The sequence below is a fragment of the Pituophis catenifer genome, unplaced genomic scaffold, assembly GCF_029215685.1.
Source record: "Pituophis catenifer annectens isolate HBS135680 unplaced genomic scaffold, rPitCat1.0.hap2 SCAF_9, whole genome shotgun sequence".
In the NCBI taxonomy this organism is placed as follows: Eukaryota; Metazoa; Chordata; class Lepidosauria; order Squamata; family Colubridae; genus Pituophis; species Pituophis catenifer.
This window is the reverse complement of record NW_027256889.1, coordinates 26,728,418-26,754,305: the sequence shown is the minus strand read 5'-3', so window position 1 is coordinate 26,754,305 and position 25,888 is coordinate 26,728,418. Positions and strand designations below refer to the sequence as shown.

General features: G+C 37.8%; 1 protein-coding gene across 5 annotated transcripts in view; it reads right to left on the bottom strand.

The window, feature by feature from the left end:
- KHDRBS1 (KH RNA binding domain containing, signal transduction associated 1) overlaps positions 1-25,888 on the bottom strand; it is a 34,339-nt gene continuing 8,451 nt past the window's right edge. Inside the window, exons 2-13 of one of the 5 annotated variants that reach the window (XR_011600780.1) lie at positions 22,469-22,593; positions 20,477-20,593; positions 19,300-19,446; positions 16,904-17,037; positions 13,826-14,039; positions 13,354-13,421; positions 8,589-8,647; positions 6,796-6,986; positions 4,404-4,522; positions 3,855-3,904; positions 536-622; positions 1-306 (exon numbers count right to left, since the gene is read on the bottom strand). Coding sequence is in view for 1 of the 5 variants with exons in the window: in XM_070950177.1 (XP_070806278.1) it covers positions 6,889-6,986; positions 8,589-8,647; positions 13,354-13,421; positions 13,826-14,039; positions 16,904-17,037; positions 19,300-19,446; positions 20,477-20,593; positions 22,469-22,593 (962 nt within the window). In the remaining 4 variants the exon portion in view is untranslated. Of the gene's footprint in view, positions 307-535; positions 623-3,854; positions 3,905-4,403; positions 4,523-5,573; positions 6,987-8,588; positions 8,648-13,353; positions 13,422-13,825; positions 14,040-16,903; positions 17,038-19,299; positions 19,447-20,476; positions 20,594-22,468; positions 22,594-25,888 lie in introns of those variants that run through there. The other 4 variants (XR_011600782.1, XR_011600781.1, XR_011600783.1 and 1 more) reach the window with 4 other exon arrangements.

The window sequence follows — 25,888 nt, the reverse complement described above, 5'->3', positions numbered from 1 at the left end:
AAAAGGAACCTTTATTCAAATGTACTGTATTATCATGGCACATGAAAATAGATCCAAATCACACTCCTTTGTTCCAGTACTAACCATAAAAAGAGGAATTTTTAGAAAGTCATTATTTTAAAAAATGAAAGTGCATGGAGCAATTAGTTACCAAATTATTCAGATTACATTATAAAATAAGCCTCCCTAAAGTCCTGTCCGGTACACATAGAGTTGGAAAAGTTTGGAAAATCTCCAAGACTTGATAAAATATGTTCTATTATAAAAGTTGTTTCCAAGTCGTCATCTTTGATTTGAAGACTCCACCTATTTGGAAAAAAATGGAAAGTGTTACTAAAATATAGCACTTAATTCTTGATTATGTTCAACAGTTACATGCCAATGGTTCTGAATCAGTGGCACAGTATAATTTAGTGATTTACAGTCAGAGCCCCCAAAACACAATATTCATGTTTTCAAATTGCCCCTGAAAATTCAGTGAAAGTAAGATATCGGATATTGGATGCCAAGATATGTTTTAATTTCCATTACATACTTGAGAGAGATGTCACTTTCAGTTTAAGCGGTAGCTTGCATCTTCAGACCCATATAGAAATCATTGTAGGAAGAGGGTCATGTTAGTCTATGGTAGAAAAAAATCAGGAGTCTGGTATAGTTTTGCAACTCAAATTTTATTCAAAGGCTTTTGTTTGTGTGAGCTGCACCTTTTGATCGCAAGTAGTCACGGAAGCTTATGCCTTTGGATAAAATGTGTTAGTCAGAAAAGGTGCTACTAGACTTCTTACAAAGAATTCACTAAGATGTTGGTTCTTCCATTCATGATTAAAGGGAAACCAGTCCATCTGTGCAAAGCTTTTACAGATTGTTCCAGGCAATGAGCAAAATGTAAAAAAAAAAAAATACTCCAAGAGCAGACACAACAAAATAGTGGCCATTTTTAGAAAAGCTTATGGACCATTGGTATGTATAAAGTGGCTGTAACAGTGGTGGGTTGCTCCGGGTCCACCCTGGTTTAGGACGAAAAGGTAGCGGCGGCGGGAGGCTCCGCCCACCCTCCCAGATGTCATCAAAACAACAACAACACAACAACAAGCGAACCGGTAGCACCGGGTTTTGAAACCCACTACTGGTCAGTAAGCTCTGGTATTAATTCATTTAAAGTCCTTCTCTGCAAGGCTTGACTCTCCCGCCAATCTGAGAAAAGTCCATTCTATAAATGTTCTGAAGTTTATTCTCCAACCTGGGGTCCTACATGTTTGTGTGGGATAATTCCTACATTTTTTTTCCCAGCCAGGCAAGGTGATTTGCTCAGTTTGTTTTAAAGGTACAGTACACTTTCTTTTTATGGCATCCAATGTTGTTTTGTTGTTCTGGATTAAGTGATACAGCATCAGGTCCTAGCACTTGAGTTCTTCTAACTGGGAACTGTTTTAGAAAGACTGCTTAGAAATGCCAAGAGCTGTCTGATTATATTTCTGCTCTTTATACAGTTCACTACGCTATTTCAATGCTATCATACTTTCTTACTTCAATGTGAAATTTAAAAGGGGAGCATGATTTAATCACACACTAGAAGGAGTTTCTCTACTATAGGTTGAGACTTGCCATCCACTAGAGATTATACAACCTTTTCTACTAGTCATTGAGAGAATCACACAGCTGTTAAGCAAAAGCAGTTTCTCCCATTGTCTTTGCTTGTTGCTCCCAACACCCTGGGAATGTTGCAAACAGCAATCAGGTGATAAATACATGCCAGTTGACAAGTATTCAAATCTTGATCCTGTGACTATGGGGATAATGCAATGGTCAAAAGTGCTAGGACAGATTATAAGTAACTTTATTCAGTGCCATCATAACTTTGAACAGTCATTAAACAAATGGACGTACGTCAAGGACTATCTATCATCCTGAGTTCAAGCTTTTTAAGAATTCAGGTCCATGCTCTTTGCTGTACAATGATGGTCCACAGATAATTTGCTTATCATTGGTCTTTTTTTTTTTTAAAAAAAAAATGATTTTCTTAACAATACAAATTACATTCTTAAACTCCACCCGTTTTTTCCAACCATTGGTAAAATAAATTCCATGTTTGATAATATTCTACCTCCTCTTTCTGTTTAATTTTCGATGTCAATCTATCAATTTCTGCACAATCTGGAATCTTCTTGACTAGTTATCTAGGACCTTCATCTTGTGGTATATCTTCATTTTTCCACTATTATGCAAAAATAATCCTTGCTGCTGTTAAGACATGTAATATTAAATACATACTTTTCTTATCAGGTTTTTCTGATATTATACCTAATAAAAACAATTCAGGTTTAAAATCTACATGTTTTCCTATCATCTTTTCTAACCACCTGTGTATCTTTGCCCAAAATGTTATTGCTTTGAAACAAGTCCACCACAAATGATAAAATGTGCCCTTTTTTGATGCTTATCGTTGATCTTCTAGGAGTACCTAGCATATTGGCAGGGGTCACCAACCTTTCAGACCTCAGGGATCACTAAATTCATAATTTTAAATCTCATGGATCACTAATATGAATTTTTTAAAAAAATAAATAGTATTTAGTGCAATAATAAAAAATGCAAATAATTTTTCTGCCGACCATCACGGACCACCACTTGGTGACCACTGACTTAGAGCATGAGATTTCAAAAAAAAGGAAAGTAGGTGGACACTATAGCAGGATTGAATGTTGAGTTAGCCTTTCTATTTAGCTGTTCCATCTCACTTCCCCAACTTTACGAAACAAAATGCAATTTTGTGCTCTCCTTATGGCACACTGTTAATTTCATTTGCTTTCCAATGAGAATTGTTAGCAACGTCTTCTGAAATCTTGGAAATGGTGAGTACTAGTCCTGCCTTAGGCACAAAAGCTGAGTGAATTTAAACCATTTGCCAGGAGACAGTAAGTTTGAGTTTTGGGCCAGTCACACACTTAGCCTAACCCACCTTACAGAGTTGTTGTCAGGAAAATAGGACAAAGCAGTAAGTTTACTGCTTTGAGTTATTTGTAAAAAATAATAAAGGTGGGATATATGTAAAACAAATTTAAAAAATTATATTAAATTAAAATAAAGCCTTAATAACATCCAAGTACCATATTTTTTGGAGTATAAGATGCACTTTTTTTCCCTCCTAAGAGGCTGAAAATTTGAGTGCGTCTTATATTCTGAATGTAGCTTTTTTTCAGTGAAGCAATTTTCCATGCTTTGCCTGCTCCCTCTGATTCTCAGCTGTGAAGCTTTTTTTCAGCCCAAAGGAGGCACTAGCGAGTGAAGCGATCTCCGTGGTTTGCCTGCTTTTCTCATTGCTTCTCTCTCCAAAGATCGGTTGTGCTTTAGTAGCTGTTTTTTATCCCCAAGTAGGGGATAAAATCCAGCAAACTAATGTGCTGAAGCTGACCAGACTAAGGACACTAGCCAGATGAATACCTGGTAGGCAGATTCCCCCCCCCCCTAATTTTCCTCCCCAAAAACTAAGCTGCATCTTATACTCCGAAAAATATGGTAAGTACTTTGAAAAGAATACTTCCATCTTCAGCTTTTTCCAGAAGACAGACAATATTTGAGAAAAAAGAAATCTCCACTGAGAGGCCATTCTAGATGGTAAACCCCACTACTGCAAAACAGCCCTTTTGGGGCTTCTGCCATATCCTCCCCAAAATGGGGGATAACCAGCTCCATTTCCAGACCTAGCAGGAATTGAGTAGTCAGGCCAACTCAAATGGGGAGATGTAATTTAAGACCTCTTAAAACTTTAATGACAGCCAATGCAAAAATAACCTATGCAAACTGCAAGAATATGGTTGCAAAAGCAGACAAGCAAAAATAGTTAAATAACGTACCCAACATGTTCTCATCAAATGTCACTTTCACCCAAACCGTCAAGCGCTACCTGCAAATGGAAAGACAGGGTAAGTTTCCTCAGCACCACCCACATGCAATTTGAAAGAAATTTTGACATAACTTTTGCATGCAATTTAACGCTGCAGGGAAAGGAAACATGCAACTTAAACCTAAAAATGGGCATTTTAAGATAGTGAACAGCAATAATGGGTCAATAAGGGCTGAGTTTTTACTTGGATTTTGTTGATAAACACAGGACTAGCTACATCCATATTTATATTTAAGATTTAAATCTTTTTGCTTTTGCCCAAGGTTTACAGTTCATTACATTGACAAAAGAGCACAAGTATTAAAACATTATTACTAATTTATGCAGATGCAAGTGGATATATTTTAAGTATCTACTTTTAAAACATCTTTTTTTTCTTTTTACCAACTTTTACATTAAAGTTAACACTTGAAGAATTTCAGCGCTAAATAGTTTATCCAAGTTGCCGTCACAGTTTATGTAAAAGAAATGTGCTATTAAAATCAGACATTTAGGTTACCTTTTGAGTTTTTCGGTGCATGTTAGCTTTAAGACATCCTGAATTCTCCTGCGATAATTTTCCTTTAAAAGGGGGGTTGGGGCGATCTTTTCATCAAGCAAGACATTAAACCCTGAAAGCTGACTCCAAACCGTTGCGGAAAATTCAGTTATTTACATTTTTTTAAAATAACAATCTACAAATAACAACTTTTTGTGTTTTTGGTTTTTAAAAGTAGTTTCCCTCAATCATGCACTTCTGTGAGCAATTTGACAGTAACAGTGGATATTTTTTTTCACCCCCAAGCAGTTCCTCCCCAATGAAAATTGAATTTTAAAAAATGGCCAAGGAGGGATCAGAGAGACAAGCCACAATTTTTACATAGCCACCTATTCTGGTTTAGTCCAGGAACAAATAGCCACTTAGCCTTATAGCCAATGGCAGCTTGGATTTTTCCCAAAAGGAGATAAGTTCTTTCTCCTTGAAGACAGGAATTCAGTGACTAAGGAGGCTGTGTGAATTGGCCAGCTTTGCAATGTTCTGTTTTATGCCCCTTCCTCTTGGGCCATAGCGAATCATCTGCCTGCCCCCAGCATAAGCAATTACTTTTGACTGTTAAGAGCTCTGGGTCCCGAGGCAGGTCATCCAAGATCCTTTTTCTTTCACATAAAGGACTTTTAGTTTCTAGGCCATTGAACAAATTGGCAATGGTTTGGCCCAACCGTGCCTGGCATTCTGTGGAGGGTACAATCCATGGGGACATGCTTTGGGCAAGCGGCCCCAAAAGGAAGGGGGCTGGGGGAAAGGAGGAGGCTGTGCCCTTTTGAAATCAACTCTGATTGCAAGGCGACAGCACAGCATCACTGCCTACAGGTGGAAGGTCAATAGCTGGCAGAGAAAGGAAAGGCTTTCCTTAGCCAGTGCCCTCCAGAAGGATTGGACTATGATTCTTACCACCCACAACTTGGGGATGAAGGAAGCTGAAATCTATACTTCCCCAGGAACAGCAGGTTGAAGGAAGGTGAAACAAAACATTTATGCAGCAGCTTGAAACCTTGTTCAACTTCCAGGGGGTGAAAAACAGTTTTGTTTTAAAATTAAGCTCATTTGACTTCATAAAGTTTTAAAGTTTCAGAGTATACCATTTTATCTCTTCTGATTTTAAGTTTTTTTTTAAGAAAACAGACCATGTTCTTTAACATTAATTTAAATTTTATTGAAAGAGGAAAATCTATTTTACTGCTTGACCAGAATTAAAAAAAAATGACAATTCATCACATTTACTTTGATTTAAAAAAAGGACTAAACTTTATTGACAAACTGCTGCAGACATCTTGACAAATTTTAGCTACCTATTTCGGCAAGCTTACACATGTAGTAGCATTTAATCTTCCAAGAACAAAATGGGAGGACAGTGTACAAATCTATGTACAAAATAAGCTCTCCTTGGTTTTTCAGCTGCAATGTCCCTTTTTAACATAATACGAGTGTCGAGACACATAAACATGTCACTGGAATGACTAAAAACTTGATAATGTTGCCAATTGTAAGCCTGAACTATATTATGTACTGCAAACACTCGTGTTAGCTTTTCATTAAAGAAAAAAAAAAGACACAATGCACAGCTACTTATATTTAATACTTCCTAATATCAAAACACTGGGCAGTTAGAGCAATATAAAATTACAGAGCAGCTAGATGTCCATTTTCTTAAAATCTCTTCATGCACAATTGAGCTAAGAACACCTTTTGCTTGAAAACCTCTGCCGTTAGCATCCCAGAATTTGGGGACAAATTTCAATATCCACATTGGAAGTCTTTCTACAAACCTAATTTTTCTTTAAAAAAAAAAAAAGTTAAATCTACTGAAGGAAAAAAAAAACCCCACCATTTAATTTGTTCTAGAGGATCCTTCCTATTGATGTTTAAAGTTAAGATTAATCAAGCAATTTGCTGTTAAGGGCAAAATTTTGACATTTGACCTTGCTTTTTAACTGTGGCAATCACTACAGTTACATTTTAATTCATTAAAAAAAAAACAACCCTGAATTTTGAAATGTAGCCTACTTTGGGATTCTGCAACTAGAACTTTTATGGGTTGCCTAAAAAACAAAACAAAAAAATTTAAAGATTAACAAACTTTAATTCCATAACTGTTAAGCAAGCATGTCACTTTGGAAACTAACATTTTATCTCAAAAGTTTTCTTTTTAAAGGTACAGTTGTTTTTCTTTTTTTATATAATCTATAAACAGAGAAAGAAAAGCAGTCTACACACTTAAAAGTTGAATTCAGTTTTCTAACTCTAACTTATTTAAAATACTACATACAGAAGCAGAATGTAGGGTCAAGTGGTCGGGGAGGATGGAGGTGGGAGAAAAAGGGAGCCAGAGAAAAATCAGGGAGACAATTACTTGTCTGTTGTGGTAAAGCAAGAGGAATCCTGGGAGACACTAGAATCAGAAACAACTGTTTGTTCAAAAGGGTGATTTGCCCTGGTGAATGTTCTAATAGCGTCCGTACGGGTGCTCTCGATAGGCTCCCTTCACTGGCCTAGCAGGAGGGGCCTTGAGCGAAGGCCTAGTTCCGTTCCAGTCGTCTTGACCTGCGGGAGGGGGGAAAAAAACAACCCATCACATTTGCCCATTTAGCCAAGAGGAAAAGGATAGCAATTCTGGGGCAAGGATGATCACACTGACCAAGAGATTATGAGATGCCACTACATTGGGTCTTTTCAGGCCGATTCATTCATTTAGTGATGTTTGGCATTGGAAAGCTTCTGTGCCACTCTTGCTCCATCTTGGCAGTCCAGGTGTGGACTTCACCTCCCAATATTCCCCAGCTACCACGTCCCCGACCCTAAACAGAATTAACTAGAGTCTATCTATTTTTCTACCCAGAAGCAGTTTCTTCAAGAAAAAAAGTATGTCTCTCTCCACATTTGTTATGTGCAAAACTGTTCCTGGGGTGGCTGAATAGTTTGTGGAAATAAGCACTTTGGAAATGTTATAGATCAACAGTTCAGTGAACTCTGCATATTCATTCGATGCTCATACCAGAACACATAACAGGGAGGTTTCAATGCTGCTTTCAAGCTTTCCTCCAACCATTTTGTTTTTCCTTTAAGCTACTTACTTAGCATGTTATATTCTCTCTTTAGGAATTAAGGTGGCTTATGCAGCGCTTAAGAGCTGCAATTATACACACACCTGCTTAGTGTCAGCAAAGTGACAGTATTGTGTGTTCTCATAGATCCACGAAAAGATGACACACAGGAGGGAGCTCACCCAAAATACTTAATCGAAGAAGGAGGGGTGAATCAAAGGCTTAGGATGGTAAAACAGAAGGAAGTCATTTATGTTTCCATTTTCTTTCGTTAGGCTAAAACTCCAAAAACTGCATTTTAATTTCAGCAAGGATTCTTGCAAATACCTCCAAAATTAATTCCCCCTTGGACAAACGGCTTGTACTCCAATCAACACTGTTGCTTCCCTGAAGTGCTCCACAGATCTTATTTTGCTCATTATGGCTGCAGGAAACCAGGTGAAATATCTGCTCCTACCACACTAATTAGCAAGGGCATCTGGGCCCAATGTCCAGAAAGACACAGACCCTTCAGGTGGACCACAGAGCCACACAAGTGATTTCCAAAAGCAGAGACTTTTTTGGGGGTGGGGTGGGGGAGGAGGGTCTGTGTAGAGTTGAAACAAAACAGAGAAACTACGCTGAAAAATACCCTAAAGTTTGGTATTGTCCGCTCTGGGATAAATTCCAGACTTAAGTTCCTGTACGAAGTCCTGAAGCTGCTTTTCGTTACATTCTCCAAATGCCAGTTTGGTTTAGTGGTTAAGGCATAAGGTAGAAACTGGGAGACTATGAGTTGTAGCCCTGCCTTAGGCGTGAAAGCAGCTGGGTGACTTTGGTCATTCTCTCTCAGCCCAATCTACCCGACAGGATTGTTCTGAGCAGAATAGGAGGAGGAAAGTGTATTAGATATGTTCACCACCTTCAGTTGTTTTATAAAAATAATAATGGTGGGATATAAATAAAAATAATAAATAAATATATTAAGCTGATCCCTAAAAACATTAATTATCAGCTTATCATAGGATCTCTGTTTGAGCAAAACATATGATGCCCAAATTCAGTTAATGGAATAAAGCTTGAATCCATACAATCACTGTGTTCCTATCCCATGCAGACGTACCATACGCCTCATAAGATTCTTGAGCTTCACCATGTCCATAATCGTAATATTCTGTTTCCCTGCAAGGACAAGAAGAGGCTGTGTTGATGTTTTCTAGATATTATACTGCTATTACTTAGAATGGCCTAATTTGAGTTTTTTGCAAAACAGTTTTCAGTAAGAAAATGAGTAGACCTTTTGTCTTTCTCATGTATGTCACATATGAAGCCAAAGCACAACATTACTTAAATATAAGATAACATCTCTGAAAGTCTTCCTTAAAAGTCAATATTCTGTTCCCTGCATCTCACTAACGAAGAGATGTGGGTCAAGGTTGACTCGCAAGGCACTTCTTTCCTCGCAACCTGACAAAGAAGCTAAGGGAGAGGGGATGGGTATGAGTGGAATGTGTGGGGAGCTGTGAAGGAGAAAAGGAATTTACATGAACCATTTGCAGCCTGAGAAAATCTTGCAACTTCAAAGTCAAATGCAGAGGACTTTCCAAAGGCGCAGACTGTTTTCCCAAAATAAAATGTGTAACCTGAATTGGTGGACAGTGACAATGGGAGGCCCAGGGAAGGAAAAAGGGGTTTTACTATACTGCATTTCATGCCAAAATCTTAGAACTGGCTTTGCTTCTTCTGTGCCTATATGGATCTGTCAGTAAAGTTATACTCTTGGTAAAAAAAAATGTCCTAGGAGTTTCTTTTGCTGTACATGCTAACAGGACGCTTGACATGCAGTTTACTGACATAGTCAGTGAGAAGCAGTAAGCCAAGCTGTCTCAGGAATTCTGGGAGTTGAAGTCCACAGGTTGTAAAAGGGCCACAGTTGCCCGCCCCTGCAGTAAGCTATATACATGTATGCTGAAAAATTAAGAGCAAGACTAATTTGTGTAGCTTGGTAGAATACTCACTAGACTTAGACCTAACACAAACAGAAGCAGCAGTCCTTACTCTATTACAGATATCTCCAAACTTGGCAATTTTAAGATTGATGGACTTCAATTCCCAGAATTCCCCAGCCAAGTCTGAAGACCCCTGGTATATTACAAGATATAAATAGAAGAAAGTGAAAAGGCCATGTGTGCTTCTGCTCACTTTGTTATATGGAAATTAGAACTGGCTTTGTTGGGAAAATATTCGAGATGAATGCAAGGAGTTATTTAGCAAAGGTATATGATAACAGAAAAAGAAGTGGGGCCAAGGAAGCCCAGATGCTGAATGTAGGTAGATTGAATACAAGAATGAGAGGCTTCCGGCTTGCTTCTCGTCGCTGTCAGACGGTCCCTCGGGACCGCCAGCCCCATCGCCTGTAAAGAGCCGCCTTTACAACGGAAAGGCGGCTCGAAAAACTCCATTTCCAGGAGGAAATGTGAGATAGAGCAGGTGAGTGTAGGTAGAGCTTTCCGCGAAGCCCCCAGTTTTTTTTTTTACTCTTGGGGGCGAGCGGATGAGGCTCCCTATATCACTCGCCGTTCGCTCCGGGCGTTGGGAGACCTCTGCCTTTTTGCAGAGCAAGGCGACGAAAACAAGCTTTTCAAGATAATTAACAGACTAAGTAAAGAGGATGAGATCTGGACTTGGACCTGTGACCCTAAATCGCAAGTATTTATATTTATTTTGCAAAGGATACTGAACAAAGTAAAAAAGAACTTTTAAAATGGCAACTGCCGAAGTTTGAGCAGGGAAGCTGAAAAGGGAAAGTCCTTCCGTTTCTTATTAAGCCACAAAGTAGCAGAATAAATACTCCTGGCTACAACTGAAGAAAAAGCTCCACTTTTGTGTTTTCTCTTTCCTGGAGATTTGGTACTGATCTTGTTTGGAAAGAAGCTTTTTTCTCTTTCTTTGTTTTTCTTTTCTAAAAGAGTTTGTCTGTGTGGAAATATGGCGTTCAGACTTACAAAGCCAGACAAACGAGCAGTGGGGGGGGGATTCCCCCATCTATAAACTACATGAACAAGTTCTAAACCTACAGACTCAGAAAACTGATTTTAATATAATTGAATTTCTCTTGGAGGAGATTGTAAGAAGGGATGAGATTGTGAATCAGAACTTTGAAAAATTTAAGCAGGAAATTAAAGAAATGGTGCAATTAAAGTTTGATATTTTGCAACGAAAGATTGCAAAAGTGACTAATGGTTTTTCAGAAATTGTTATGAAGTTGGGTACAAATATTGACTTATTAGAGTCTAAAATGGAGGAAATTGAGGATAATTTGGACAATAAAATACAAAGAACTGAAAATGATTTGATAAACACTCAAGATAACAGCTTAGAAGAAAAACTTAAAATGGAAGCTGATTATACAGATTATTTTCTGTAATGCAGAAAATATAAAACAACGGATTGAAAAAGAAGTTTTAATGATGCAATATAATTTCACAGAATATGCGATTAGACTGAGAGGATTACAGGAAAATAACAGAGATGACTTAAGAAAAATATCTTCTGAAATTCTGGCTGGGATCTTAAAGGTTCATCCTGAGGAAGTATTTTGTAGGATTGACAGAGTTTATAGAATAAACTCCTGGATTGCAAAGCAAAGGCAATTGCCAAGAGATGTGGTGATTTATTTTACAGACAAAGAAATAAGAAATAATATCGTGCAAAAATCTTTTAATTCTACTCTGCATTTGTTTGGAAGAAAGATTTGGATATACAAAGAGCTACCACCTAAGATGTTATTGGAAAGAAAGAAATTTGGTTTTCTGGTGACTGAGCTTAAAAAGAGAAATATTATATTTAGGTGGGATACTCCAGTTGGTATAATATTGAGATATCAAGGAGTAAGATATCAATTAAATACTGTTGAAAAAGCGGAAGAATTTTACCAAATTTTTTTGAAAATGAGTTCAACATTTTTATGCACAACACAAGATAAGCAGAAGGAGTTGGAAATAAAGGAAAAATATCGAGCTACAGAGGCCTCTGTAGATGAATCGCCTTTGGATTCTTTAGATACCTCAGCTGGATTATCCACAAATAAAAGAGATGTGGCATTGGATTCTAATGTGATGATTCATCAAGTCACAGACAAGCATGGAAATCAATTAGCTGATACACAACTTATAGAAAAGAAATACGAGTCACAAAAGCAAAACCAACAAGATCAAGTTATAAATCAGAATGAAAACCGATCAGTCGATATACAACTCGTAGAAAGGAAATTAGGATGGAGATCAAACCCACAAGAAGTCAAGAAAAAAAGAAATAGATCTCGCAAAAACAACAACTTCTAAATTAGGCAACAGTGAAGCCAGTTATTTAAAAGATGACTGAATACATGAAAAGATAGTTGAGGCGAAATATTGGTCAATATTATCCTGAGGAGAGTGACAGACCTCTGCAGTGCTGTAATTTTGGGATGTGAAAAGGGCCTTAAATTGTTGGATTGGAATTATCCATTTTGGATTTTTTTTTTTTGATAAATATATCATGCTTATCCTGAGCTATATGGCAAGAGAGCTATGTTGGGGCATGCAGAAGATCTGGTTGTTACCCCATTATGATGGTGGGAATTAATAATCCTAAGAAATCCACTACTACAGATATTATATGGAATACAATTATAATGTCACTCGGGTGGTTGTTTTCCTTCTTTATATACATGAAGATATTTATTGTTGATGGGGGCAGATGATAACTGAGGACTTTTTGAACATTCTGTTGCAATCAGGATACTATGTTACCCTAATATGGGCGATGGAGTTAACAATCCACTGGAGAGACATCAAAGAAGATATTATATTATATGGATTATAAGTTTAAAGTCATTGATTTTATCTATATAAGGGAATATTTTTTTTTAGTAGGGTGGGCAGAAGAATAAAGATATTAAGAATTGTTATGTATGGTAATTTTGTAGGAAAGTGGGTGGAGACAGGTTAGTTTATTGATTGTTTAGTTTAAGAAAAGGGATGTTTAAGAGATACATTTATGGGAGTGGAGGAAATGGATAGAGCTGAATAAATGTTAAATTAGGATTTATTATATAGCTTTTTAGGGGAAGGCTGCTTTGAAATGTTATATTAATATACATTAAAGATCAAATGTTAAAATAGGATTTATTATATAGTCTTAAAGTGGAAGGTTGTTTTGAAATGTTATATTAATATATAGATATATGTATGGGGGAGGAGAAAAAGGGCAGATTATTGCTAAATTGGGAGTTAAAATAATGTTATGATAAACTAGAAGTTATTATACAATGTTACAGTAGAATGTTATTTCGAAATGTATGGTAAAAGGGGGATGTAATAATATTATAATAATAATAATAGTAATTTCTATATATATAATATAATATAATAATAATTTCTTTATTAGAAAGAAAGGGTCAGTATTTGAGGGATGGAGCAAGGGGATGGTAAAATATTATATAATCTGTTACGAAGTTGGATTTTATTTTGAAGAAGTCACAGGGGGGCGGGTGGTGAGGGGGGGTTAGGGAGGAGGGGGGAGAAAAAAGGGGGAAAAATTGTATTTGAAAAACTTTTTCAATAAAAAAAAAAAAGAATGAGCAACCAGTATGAAATCATAATGGCATTTCAAAACTTGTGAACTCTTTTGAATATTCCGTATTTCTCCATAAATATGTCATCTGTTCTCAACACAAGTCCTAAAACTAAACAGAGAACTCAAGTCAAAAACATTGTACTTCTTCATTGATTTAGTGAGGAAAACGAGCCCAGGCGACTAACAGTAGAAAGGGCAAAAAGCAAATCAAGAGACTTTCTAGGAAACCCCAGACAGCTGGAATTAAAGAAGCTAAAACGAGGACTTACTGTTGACCCTGGCTATAGTAGCCTTCATATCCTTCATAACTTTGCTCAGCGTAAGCATCATCATAGCCCTGAAATGGACAAAAAAAGAGAAAGAGAAGGGGATCAGCAGCTAGAGTTGCACAAGAGGGTTCATTAGGAATGATGCCTCTAATTAAATTTTGTCAGGCAGGAAATTTCTTGTAAGCCCACTCATCTGGGAAGATGATTTAGCTCACAGGAATTTTCTGTGGAACAGAATTCTTTTTTTTTTTTTAAGCAAATCATCCAGAACTGATCATGAAGATAGTTCAAGGTTGGGGTTAAAATTATAGTTGTACGGTATAGTTGTAACTATTTCCTAACAGCTATTTCTTTCTAGCAACTATTTCTGATTTACAACATGCTCTCCAAAATGCAATCCAAAACGATTAGGGGTCCCATTTTTCCGAGATGCTCTCAAACCATCAAGTGTGCAATGTTCAATATTTCTTACATAATCTTCGTAGGTCTCTGGTGCAGGCGGAGGGGGGAGTGGTATTCTTTGAATGCCGGCTGCACGAGCTCTTGAGGCAGGGGCCCCTCTCACTGCTGGGAGAGGGGGGACTCCACGGGTCACAGCTGCTCCTCTTGCAATTGCGCCCCTCACTGGGGCACCCCGTACAAGGGCTCCACGGGGAGGAGGAGGCGGAGGACCCACACCGCGTCCTCTGTTCAGAAAAGGCAGAAAAAAAGAGATACAGGTGGTCTGTATAAGAAGTCTGATCTGTTGCTACTCAGGAAAACTACCTAAGATAAAAATGATTTATCTTCACAAAGCAGAGAAAGAAATGCCCATATTGTAAACCCAGTCTAAACACACTTGTAAGTGGATCATAAGCTTCCTAACAAACAGGAAGCAGAAGGTGAAGCTAAGGAAATCATATCAGATACCTGTACAATTAGCACAGGGCCCCCCCAAGGCTGTGTGCTCTCCCCACTTCTCTTTTCTCTATATACCAATGACTGCATCTCAAACGATCCATCTGTTAATCTACTGAAATTTAAAGATGGTATAACAGTGATTGGTCTCATTCGAGACAATGATGAATCTGCATACAGACAGGAGGTTGAACAACTAGCCTCGTGGTGCGACCAGAACAATCTGGAACTGAACATACTCAAAACCGTAGAAATGGTGGTAGATTTTAGGAGAAACCCTCCCATACTACCACCTCTTACAATACTAGGCAACACAGTATCAACAGTAGAGACCTTCAAATTTCTAGGTTCTATCATATCTCAAGACCTAAAATGGACACCTAACATCAAAAAGTCATCAAAAATGTTCTTTCTGCGCCAACTCAGGAAGCTCAAACAGCCCAAGGAGCTGCTGATCCAGAGGAATTATTGAGTCTGTCTTCTGGACTCTATAACTGTCTGGTTTGGTTCTGCAACCCAACAAGACAGACTTCAGAGGACAATTAGAACTGCAGAAAAAACAATGACTACCAACCTGCCTTCCATTGAGGACCTGCATACTGCACAAGTCAAAAAGAGGGCTGTGAAAATATTTACAGACCCCTCACATCCTGGACATAAATTGTTTCAACTCCTACCCTCAAAACGACGCTATACAGCACTGCACACCAGAACAACTAAACACAAGGACAGTTTTTTCCCGAATGCCGTCACTCTGCTAAACAAATAATTCCCTCAACACTGTCAAACTATTCACTAAGTCTGCACTACTATTAATCTTCTCATCGTTCCCACCACCCATCTCCTCCCACTTATGATTGCATGACTGTAACGTTGTTGCTTGTATCCTTACATGAGGCAGATTAAAAAGTGTATAGGACGGTGAAAGTTAGAAAGCAGTGTTTCTTAATCATGGCAATTTCCATATATGTGGACTTCAACTCCCAGAAGTGTGAATGGACACATTGGTTGTAGCATTCTGGGCTCTTGAGCCCAGAATTCTACAGCTAGTGTGTCACTTCACCTGGAAATGGCTAGAGTTGGGAAACTGAACTAAAGGAATATTGCTATTTAAAAATGTTTAAAAGCAGGGTGTATTTGATTTAAATTGAGTTGATTTAAATCACAATTTAAATCATGATTTAAATCACTAGTAAAAAGGCTTGATTTAAATCAACTCGATTTAAATCATAATTTTTAAAGAGCAACTGCTACTCCTTTGACCCACTGTTGACTCACCGATAGTCCCAGTGTTGCAGAATATACAGCCTGTTACATAACAAAGCTCCATTTCATGCTGAATAAACTAAATTATTTATCTTAAATAGAAAACTATCTTACAATAGATTTTTACGCCAAAAGTTTTTTATTAAAATAAATCCGATTTAAATAAAAAAAATCTGGATTTTTTTGATTTTTTTTAAAAAAATCATTGATTTTTATCCACCCTGTTTAAAAGCCAGCTGTACAAAACACTTAAATCTATCCCCGAAATAGTGAAAGATATGCCCATCTCAATTCAATTTGGAAACTACAGTGTTTCCCTGAAAATACGACCTATTCAAAAAGTAAGGCCCAGCCCAATTTTTTTGGGGTGGGACTAATGTACGCATACGCCCTACCCCAAAAATAAGCCCTAGTGAAAGGGGTGGCCATGGCCAGCACAGGAGGCAGCTCTTCCCTCCCCGGTCACCTCATGGCTGCTCCACCCCTTAACTGCAGCCGATCAGCTGATCCAGCGAGGGCTGGGAGTTGTCTCTCTGGGCGTCTGGAGATGTTTCTGGCACACTCTTGCCAGCCCTAGCCCTGCCCACGGCACCAGGCAACCTTGCAACCAAGGGCTCCTCTCTTCCACAGCTCACCTTGTGGCTATGGAGCAGGCAGCGAGCACAGATTGCACTCTGCCAGGCCTGGAGCTCAGATGTTGCTCAGGCTGCTGCTACGATGAGGCAGAAAGCCATGCGGCCTATCGGAATCGGCTCCCCCCTTGCCCAGCTGCTGCTGCTTGGGAAAAGGACGAAAAGGCAGGCAAGATGGTGGGAAGCACGTGTTTAAATCGCCATCAGGTGACTGCACCCGCTGCCTCCTGCACTTCAAAAAAAAAAAAAAAAAAAAGAGACCTCCCCGAAAAGAAGCCCTAGCTGTTTTTCAGGGGTCCAAAGAAAATAAGACCCGGTCTTATTTTCAGGGAAACACAGTAGGTAGGTGACACTGAAGACATTTTAGACAAAAATCATCCTTGCTCACTGCAAAATATATTAGTACAACTATGTGGGTGGATATAATGAAAACTGATCCACAATAAAGAGACAAGAATGGCAAGAAGTCAGTTGGAAAAATAACGGCACTCTCCTGTATTTATAGATGAAGTTCCAGAGCAAGTTAAATATACTTTATTAAACCAACATTCCAAATTTGCTGTCTAAAGGGAACTGAACTTTTATATTGTTTCTCACTTTTTTAACAGGACTGCATCATACCACAGATGTAACTCTCCCAAATATACTAAAAAACCCACTCTTTTATTTAATGGCATTTGTTCATTTTCTCAAACTTAAGTCTAATATTAATGCTTAATCATTTCAAGTTAATTATCCATTAATATGTTCATTACCTAGGAACAGGTGGGGGTGGGGGAACTGCTCCCCTTCCACGGACAGAGATCCCCCGACCACGAGTTGGCTCTGGCACCCCATTGAGATAGGACAATTCCAAAAATTGTTCCTGGCAGATATCATCCATCATATCCTATATAGAAACAATGAGAATTAATTTCTGTTCTATACAGAGTATTTTAATTTGAAAGACCATTTTTGTGCAATCAGCAGCAGATTCTGTTTGCAAAACAGGAGCATGTCATGTTTTTGCAAACATTCTTTGTCTCTTCAGAATTTCTATGTTTGCTATCCATTCGATGCTTTCACAACTTGTATTACTTCAAACACATTATTTCTACTTACTGGAGACAAGGCAAAGTTTTTAGACAAGAACAAATGTCTACCAGTAAAGTTAAGTTGTTTCTTTCATTTCTGTCTCTGCTGTTTACTTTTAACTCTTCCATGTAGGGGTGCATAAATTGCTTCAAGCAATCTGCTGTAAGCTGAGTCACTATGGTGAGATGGGAAGCCATATAACTCACATGTATTGTGTTTAATACACAAACACAAAAAGACAACCAGTCTCAAGCGATTCTTTATTCCAGTGTCCAATTGTCTCAACTCTATGAAGTTTTCCATAGTTGAAAACAGAGTTGATAATTTTAGTTTTTACAGTTTCCCTAATTTCCTAATTTTTATTAAAAGTACTAAAGTAATAATAAAAACTAAATTAGAATAGAGAAAACAAGAGAAAAACAACACACAAGGCTCTAAGTGAAGTAAGAAAAATATATAAAAAGATATAAAAAGATATAAAAAATGGCTTTCAATATTCTTTACAGCAGTTGTAAGTACAATTGTTTGCTTATATTAATTTTAAGGAGAGTAAACAATTGCTGGATTTTACAAAATAAGATACTGGTAATACAAGCCAGACTGAGTGACAGTAACTACATAGGGTAATTGGGACTAAAGTGTTAAAGGGAGAGAAAAGCAAACCAGAAAACGAGAAGCTTGCTTTTTATTTTCATTCTAGCAAAGGAGTGTCAGGCCCCAAGAACAATATGTGGAGTTACTTCTGAGTAGTTTATTGTTTACTTATAGATAGAATCTTGCCAGATTAAACTATTAGCTAAATAACTATAGCTAACTGTTAACAGAACTGACAGGGAAGGGCCATCTTAACCCTGTTCCTCCCTATTAGAATTTCCAAGCTCTGTTGCCTCTATGTCCTCTGTAAAAGAGCCCCTCCCTCCTAGGATTCCAGACTACATTCCACCACAATGATGTACTTTAACTTTCTCATAATGGCATCAACAAGAAAAACTGCAAGATTGGTGTATGGTAAAACAGGTTCACTAGAACAATTACAGATTAGAGCATTTCACAAAATTTATTGCAGAAGAACTTGGTAAGAAAGTGACTGCAATGGTTGCTAATAGTTTAAATACTTAAAAAAAAGAAATGGAAGACGGATTTGCAAGAATAAAGGATATGGAAATTTAAGAAAGATGAAAAGATTCTGCACTATGCACTGTGGAGTAATGGTCGGAGAAATTGACAGAACTTGCTGAGAAGGACAAGCTGGCCTTGATAAGAAACAGACAATATACATTTATTTTGATGACTGGAAACTCCTTATGGACTAGTTATATAAAAATGAAAGCAATGAACATACAAGATTTGATTATTAGATAGGATAAGTTATAGGAAGAAGAGATTCATGATGTTACTTTAGAGAGAAAGATTAAAATATAGTCATTTTGTTCATTGATACTATTTAATTTATTGTTAATGTTTCTAATTTTAATGCTTAATATTTTAATGTTTCTAACTTACAATAGCCTATATTGTTTTCATGATACTGTTAGCACCCAGAGCCACTCAATTGTGAGTTAGATGGCATATAAATATAAACAATCAGCATCCTCAAAAAGATCTGGTCTCTTGGTGCAGCCTTTATGGGCATACAATGCGAAATCCTCATTTTCTTAAGTACTGGTGATCAAGGAAGTTCTTAGGAAAGGGGTGTTAGTCTATCAAACAATGGCTAGGCCCAGTCAACAAGCAGGCAGTCTTAAGTCCTAGTGATTTTTCTTGGCAAAATTTTTGGAAATGGTTTGCCATTGTCTTCTTCCAAGAACTGAGACAGGGATTGGCTCAAAGTAACCCAGCTGCCGAAGGCAGGACTAAACTCACGGCATCCCAGTTTTTGGTCTGGTGCTTTCAATCACAAGCAAAATTAATGGAGAACACAAAAGTAAAATTGCCAGTCATAGTCAGGTGATGTTTTGCTTAAATGATTGTGTTGACTCAATAATAGAATAGGAAGTGGTGTCATAAGCCCATTGTGGTCATATATACCTGTATGCCTTTTATGCACATTTGGAGGGGGGGGGTAACTGTTACATACCGGAACAAGGAACTTCTTGACTTCTTCCATAGCATGGGCCATAAGAGCATAAGCCTCACAAGGAGGGCCAAAGACCTCAATGAAAACATGCAGATCCATATTTAAGTGAGCATACTTTGGATCGCCTCCTTTGCGCAATTCTTCCTCCTGAAAACAAAAATAAATTATAATTAGGATTTTAAAATAGACAGCAAACCATTCTTAACCACACACTATTTCTTAACATCTGATTACAGCTAAGTTTTGTTCTCCTTTCCTAGAAGCTTTTCTTAATGTTTATCTATCAAGCACAAGTTAAAAACTTATGCTACTTTGAAGGAATTAAGAATTAGGACTGTTCTACCTCTTAAAATGAAAGACAGAATTTGGTCATCATTATTTTCTCTATGTAAGGCTACTTGAAGACAGTAGAGATCCTTGAAGATTAAGTACAGTGCAGCTAGAAGGATCATGATAATCCTTGAATCTTTTACTTCTTCTCATTTCTGTAACACTGATATGCCTGCTGGCCACACTCTTGATAACTGCAAGCTGGCAGTCAGAGCAGAGAATTCATTGAGATAGGAATCCTAATTAATTTGGATGCCTTCTGCAAGGATAAGATCCTACTTCAGACTGATACTAATTACATATTTTGGGGGTGGGGGAGGTAGGTGAGGGGGTGAAGTTAGTCCTTCCATATTCCTACTGGCAACTTCATGTGTTTCATGTCCATTGGTAGTAAAAACCTGAATAGGATTATTGCCCAGATCATTTGTAGTACTGCAAAATATTGGGGCTGCCTGAGGATTTTTAAATTTGGAGGCAACCATCTTGAAATTATAACCCATTTTCTCAATTTCTGTGGAGACAAAAATTCAGAAATTATTTATCCAAACAAGCATTTTATAATCCGCTAATCCATTTGTAGACCCTGCATCATGAAATGTGCAGAGAGAAAAATCTTTTAATGAGGTTTGAATCCAGGAAAGCCACTGAGGAATGAACATCAGTTCAGAGCTTAGTCAGATTGCAAAGTCTGGGTGCTGAGAGTAGAACCCTCTCAAGAAAGTTCATTTAAAATCAGAAAATATCTTTAGTCTTCAGATACAGTGTCAATCTGCTGGTAACAAAAAGTGACATATAGTAAATGCTGCAGTAGATGCTCAAAGTACAAATTTTGTCCAGAGAGTCCTACCTTTGCCTTGTCTCTCATTGATCCCTTCCCTAGGACAGAAATCTTCGCTCCAGTTTCCTCTTGTAATCGCTTGATGGTGTTGCCTTGGGGGCCCAGTATCTTTCCAACAAAATTGAACTAAAAGAAAAAATAACTTTCCTCAATTGACTTGACAGTGGGCAGCACAACTTTATTATTTAAATAGCAACTGTGCTGACTTCAATATTCCAACCAAAAAGGAAAACAAACATTCTGAATTTTGGTATAGACTGGAAAGCAACAAGACAATTCAGACAGACCAATGGTTATCCAACAACTTCTTAAAAATTTCCAGTGTTGGGGCATTCACAACTTCTACAGGCAAGTTGTTTCACTTATTAATTGTTCTGTCAGGAAATTTCTCCTTAGTTCTAAGTTGCTTCTCTCCTTGATTAGTTTCCACCCGTTGCTTCTTGTCCTGCCCTCAGGTGCTTTGGAGAATAGCTTGACTCCCTCTTCTTTGTGGCAGCCCCTGAGATATTAGAACACTGCTATGTTTCCCCTAGTCCTTCTCTTCATCAAACTAGACATACCCAGTTCCTGCAACCGTTCCTCATATGTTTTAGCCTTCAGTCCCCTAATCATCTTTGTTGCTCTTCTCTGCACTCTTTCTAGAGTCTCCACATCTTTTTTACATCATGGCGACCAAAACTGAATGCAATAAATTCTGCAGAGTAATTTCATTATTAAAGAGCCTCGGTGGCACAGTGGTTTGAGTGCAGTACAACAGGTGATTGCTGATTGACTGCAATTTGGCTGTTCAAATCTCACCAAGCTCAAGTTTGACTCAGCCTTCCGTCCTTCCGAGGTGGGTAAAATGAGGACCCAGATTGTTGGGGGCAATAGGCTGACTCTGTAAACCGCTTAGAGAGAGCTGTAAAGCACTGTGAAGCGGTATATAAGTCTAAGTGCTATTGCTATTACATCATACGAGAATTCTGCTTCAATTCTGAGCACATCATTCAGCAATAGCAATAGTACCACTTCACAGTGCTTTATAGCCCTCTCTAAGCGGTTTACAGACTCAGCATAGTGCCCCCAACAGTCTGGATCCTCATTTTACTGACCTTGGAAGGTAAACCTTGAGACAGTGAGAATCGAACTGCCGAATTGTTGGCAGCCGGCAGTCAGCAGAAGTAGCCTGCAGTACTGCATTCTAACCACTGTGCCACCGCTGCTCTTTACTTATTAAATTACCTTCCAAATTACTATCTGCTGCATTATTTATTTTCCCTACCAAACCTATATTAAGACATAAAAGAATAGAACCAAATTCAGGTTCAGATCACAATTAGACCACCAGTAACGGCAGCATTTGTTTGTGAATTACATATTGAAAAGCTACATGCCTCGTATTGTCCATACTATCCTTATCATTTTTGCTGGTTACCCATATTTTCTTCCATCTCCATTATTTTGGTACCCATTTGCTTTTTTTCTAACCTATACGTATTTTGGATTGCCATTCTCCCTTCTTTTCATCCTTTCAGACACTTGTTCTTACTGGATTCTACCAGTCATGTATTCAGGCCACTGCAGGAATGGATGCTGAATTTCTGAGGCTTTTTTTTTTTTTTTTAATTTGATTTATATGCCGCCCTTCTCCGGAGACTCAGGGCGGCTTACAATGCGTTAAGCAATAGCCTTCATTCTTTTGTATATTTTATACAAAGTCAGCTTATTGCCCCCACAAACTGGGTCCTCATTTCATCTACCTTAGAAAGGATGGAAGGCTGAGTCAACCTTGAGCCTTGGCAAGATTCGAACCAGCAGAAATTGCAGGCAGCTGTGTTAATAACAGGGTGCATTAAACCACTGTACTATCAAGGCTCCACTTTCCCTTTACAATTGTGGCAAATATAGATTGGTGGTCCAACATATCTGAGAAATATCTGGTTCCCGAGAGTTTTATGCTAATAAAATTGTTAACAGTTTTGTAATCCGAAAGTGAGCCTAAAGTGAAGGTAATCTCACCTTAGGATACTGCTTGACCGGTATAAGAACTCGTTCCTTCAATTTCATGTTTTTATGAGAAAACAAGTCCAGATAGGTCTCTTCTTCATCCTTCTTTGATTCACCCTTTTGAATTTTGTCAATTTCTAAAAAAAAGACAAACCAGTGGTCAGTTGACTTCTATTATCTAAATGAAATGCATGACTTATGAAAAAGCTGGCGCAAAGAGGAGTTTGCAAGACCTCCCTCTTATTGTTGTATTTTCATATAAGCCCGTATATCATGGGTCGAGCACATGATTACTTCTATTTGTATGGCTGCCCATCTCATGTAAGTGATTCTGGATGTCCCACAAGAGATAAAAACGAGTTAAAACCAATGTACAAACATATACCCTGTTTCCCCAAAAATAAGACATGCTCTGATAAAGCCCAATCAGGCTTTTGAGCGCATACACTAAAATAGACCCCCCCCCCAAATAAGCCCTCCCTGAAAATATTTAAACGCATGCGCAGCCGGTCCCCGCCATTTCCTCTGGTTAGGGTTAGGGAGACAGAGCTGGAAATCAGATAAGGCAGCTCCATGTGCCCCAAAATAATAAGACCTCCCCGAAAATAAGGCCAAGCGCTTATTTCGGGGTTCAAAAAAAATATAAGACAGGGTCTTATTTTCGGGAAAACACAGTAGAAATTATCCATCAAGAAATCATGATCAGCTTCAGAATTTACTCTTCAGGAGCTCAATACAATCATCATAAGAACTTCCCACCACTGCCAGACCCCACGTATAATGGCAGAACCATGACTTCAGTTCTTCCTTTTATAAAATGTATACAGAATTAAGAACTATGGAAACAAAGAAAAAAAATAGAAATTCTGAGATCAATGGATCCTTTTTTACTATGACTTGAAGATGTTGTAAGATTTTATTCTCTAGTTAAGTTTAATTTTTTGGCAATTTTTCATCTTTTTTTGATTACAGTGGTTGATGTTTTAAGATTTTCTTTTAATGATACAGAACTATATGGAACGTAAGTTATTGCTTATGTTTTATATTTATCTGACTGAGTTTCAAATAGCTATGTTATTATAAAAAGTTTTATTGATTGCATTTGGTTGATGAGGCTTGGGGATTTGTTTTATAAAAAAGAAGATATAAATATGAAGGAAGGAAATTAACTGGGTTTATTAGATTTTGTCTGTAATAAATATATTATTTCTAGTAACCCTTAATGAACTTGCTGATGATTTATAGATATGTTTGTAGCAGGGTGGATTTGATTGAAATCAAGTCGATTGAAATCACGATTGAAATCACTAGTAAAAAGGCTTGATTTAAATCAATTCGATTTAAATCATAATTTTTAAACAGCAACTGTCATCTCTGTCCCAGAGCAGCAGCTCCTCTAACCCACTGTTGAGTCCCATTTACTTTAATGGGAGAGCTGCTGATGCGGCAGTGACACAACAAGGTGAGGGATGTGGCGGGCAGAAGGTGAGTGGATGCCTACTAATAGGCGCTGCCATGATGGATCTGAAATGATAGGTGTTCTTTAAATGTAAGGACTCATTCTTACTGGTAGTTGGAATCTTTAATATTATTATTTGCAAACAAAACAGATCTTGCTCAAGATCTTCCAAAATCTTCACATTAAAATCCTACATGGAAAGATAAATCACCAATATTAAAGCTGGTTTTACCATAGAAACAGACAAGGAACAAGAGACCAGAGAGCTAATTTGATTTAGTGGTTAAGGAATCAGGCTAAAAGCCAGGAGACCATGAGTTCTAGTTCTGCCTTAAGCATGAAAGCTAGCTGGGTGACGACCCTGATGGGGTTTTTATTGTTGTGGGCAAAACAGGAGGAAGACTTTTATATAGGTTCACCATGTTGAACCTATATTTGAAAATTTGAAGTAGAGACCTTCAGATTTCTAGGTTCTATCATATCTCAGCAAGGGACGTGGTGGCCCAGTAGCTAGGACACTGACCTTGCCAATCGAAAGGTCAGCAATTCAGCGGTTCGAACCCTTAGTGCCGCATAACGGGGTGAGCTCCGTTACTTGTCCCAGCTTCTGCCAACCTAGCAGTTAGAAAGCATGTAAAAAATGCAAAGTAGAAAAATAGGGACCACCTTTGGTGGGAAGATAACAGTGTTCCGTGCGCCTTTGGCCTTTAGTCATGCCGGCCACATGACCATGGAGACGTCTTCAGCTTTGAAACAGAGATGAGCACCGCCCCCTAGTCAGGAATGACTAGCACATATGTGCGAGGGGAACCTTTACCTTTACTTATCATATCTCAAGATCTAAAATGGACACCTAACATCAAAAACGTCATCAAAAAAGCACAACAAAGAATGTTCTTTCTCTGCCAACTCAGGAAGCTCAAACTGCCCAAGGAGCTGCTGATCCAGTTCTACTAACAACTAAACACAAGAACAGTTTTTCCCCCGAATGCCATCACTCTGCTAAACAAATAATTCCCTCAACACTGTCAAGTTATTCAATAAGTTTGCATTACTATTAATCTTCTCATTGTTCCTATCACCCATCTCCTCCCACTTATGTCTGCATGACTGTAACTTTCTTGCTTGTATTCTTACAATTTATATTGTTTCCTAGTATGATTGGATTGCTTATTGTACCCTATGACTATCATTAAGTGTTGTGCCTTATGATCCTTGACGAATGTATCTTTTCTTTTATGTACACTGAGAGCGTGTGCACCAAAGACAAATTCCTTGTGTGTCCAATCACACTTGGCCAATAAAGAATTCTATTCTATCTATTCTATTCTATTCTATGTTGAATTGAGTTACTTATTATAAAATACAGGCAGGAAATGAATGAATGAATGAGGTTTATTGTTGATGCCTGATGGATGAAGTATTGATTGACAAAAACACCCAAATAAGGAAAATATTGCACTGACATGTTTTGCCAAGTACAAAAAATCCTAATCCAATCTTCAATTTATTACTAAAAACTCATGTTTAAAATCAAGATTTTTTTTTAAAAAAGGTCCAATATTCTGTTCGTTGTTTGAAAGAATAAAACATTCATTGTTACATTTCAAGTCCTATTCACTAGAATATATATGGCTGTCATGTAAAGCATTCATGCAGCCAGTAGAAAAGAACTTCTAGACACCAGTGCTAATGAAAGAAATAAAAACTATTTGCTAGATTGAGCAAATCCTAATAGCCAACTGTGAATCATTTCAAAGAAATATAATGGGATTACATGCATACAAAAAAAGTGTATTCACTTAGCATTTGTGTGAAACAAATGGCTTTGTGTGCGCATAAACATGGAGACCGTTAGGAGCAGCTTCCAAAGTAGCTCTGAGTATTGCAAACAATGAAAAAGCTTTAAATGATTAGCACTCCAAGCACCTGTTTTGAATGCTTTGCACAGATTTTTAGTAAATACAATATTT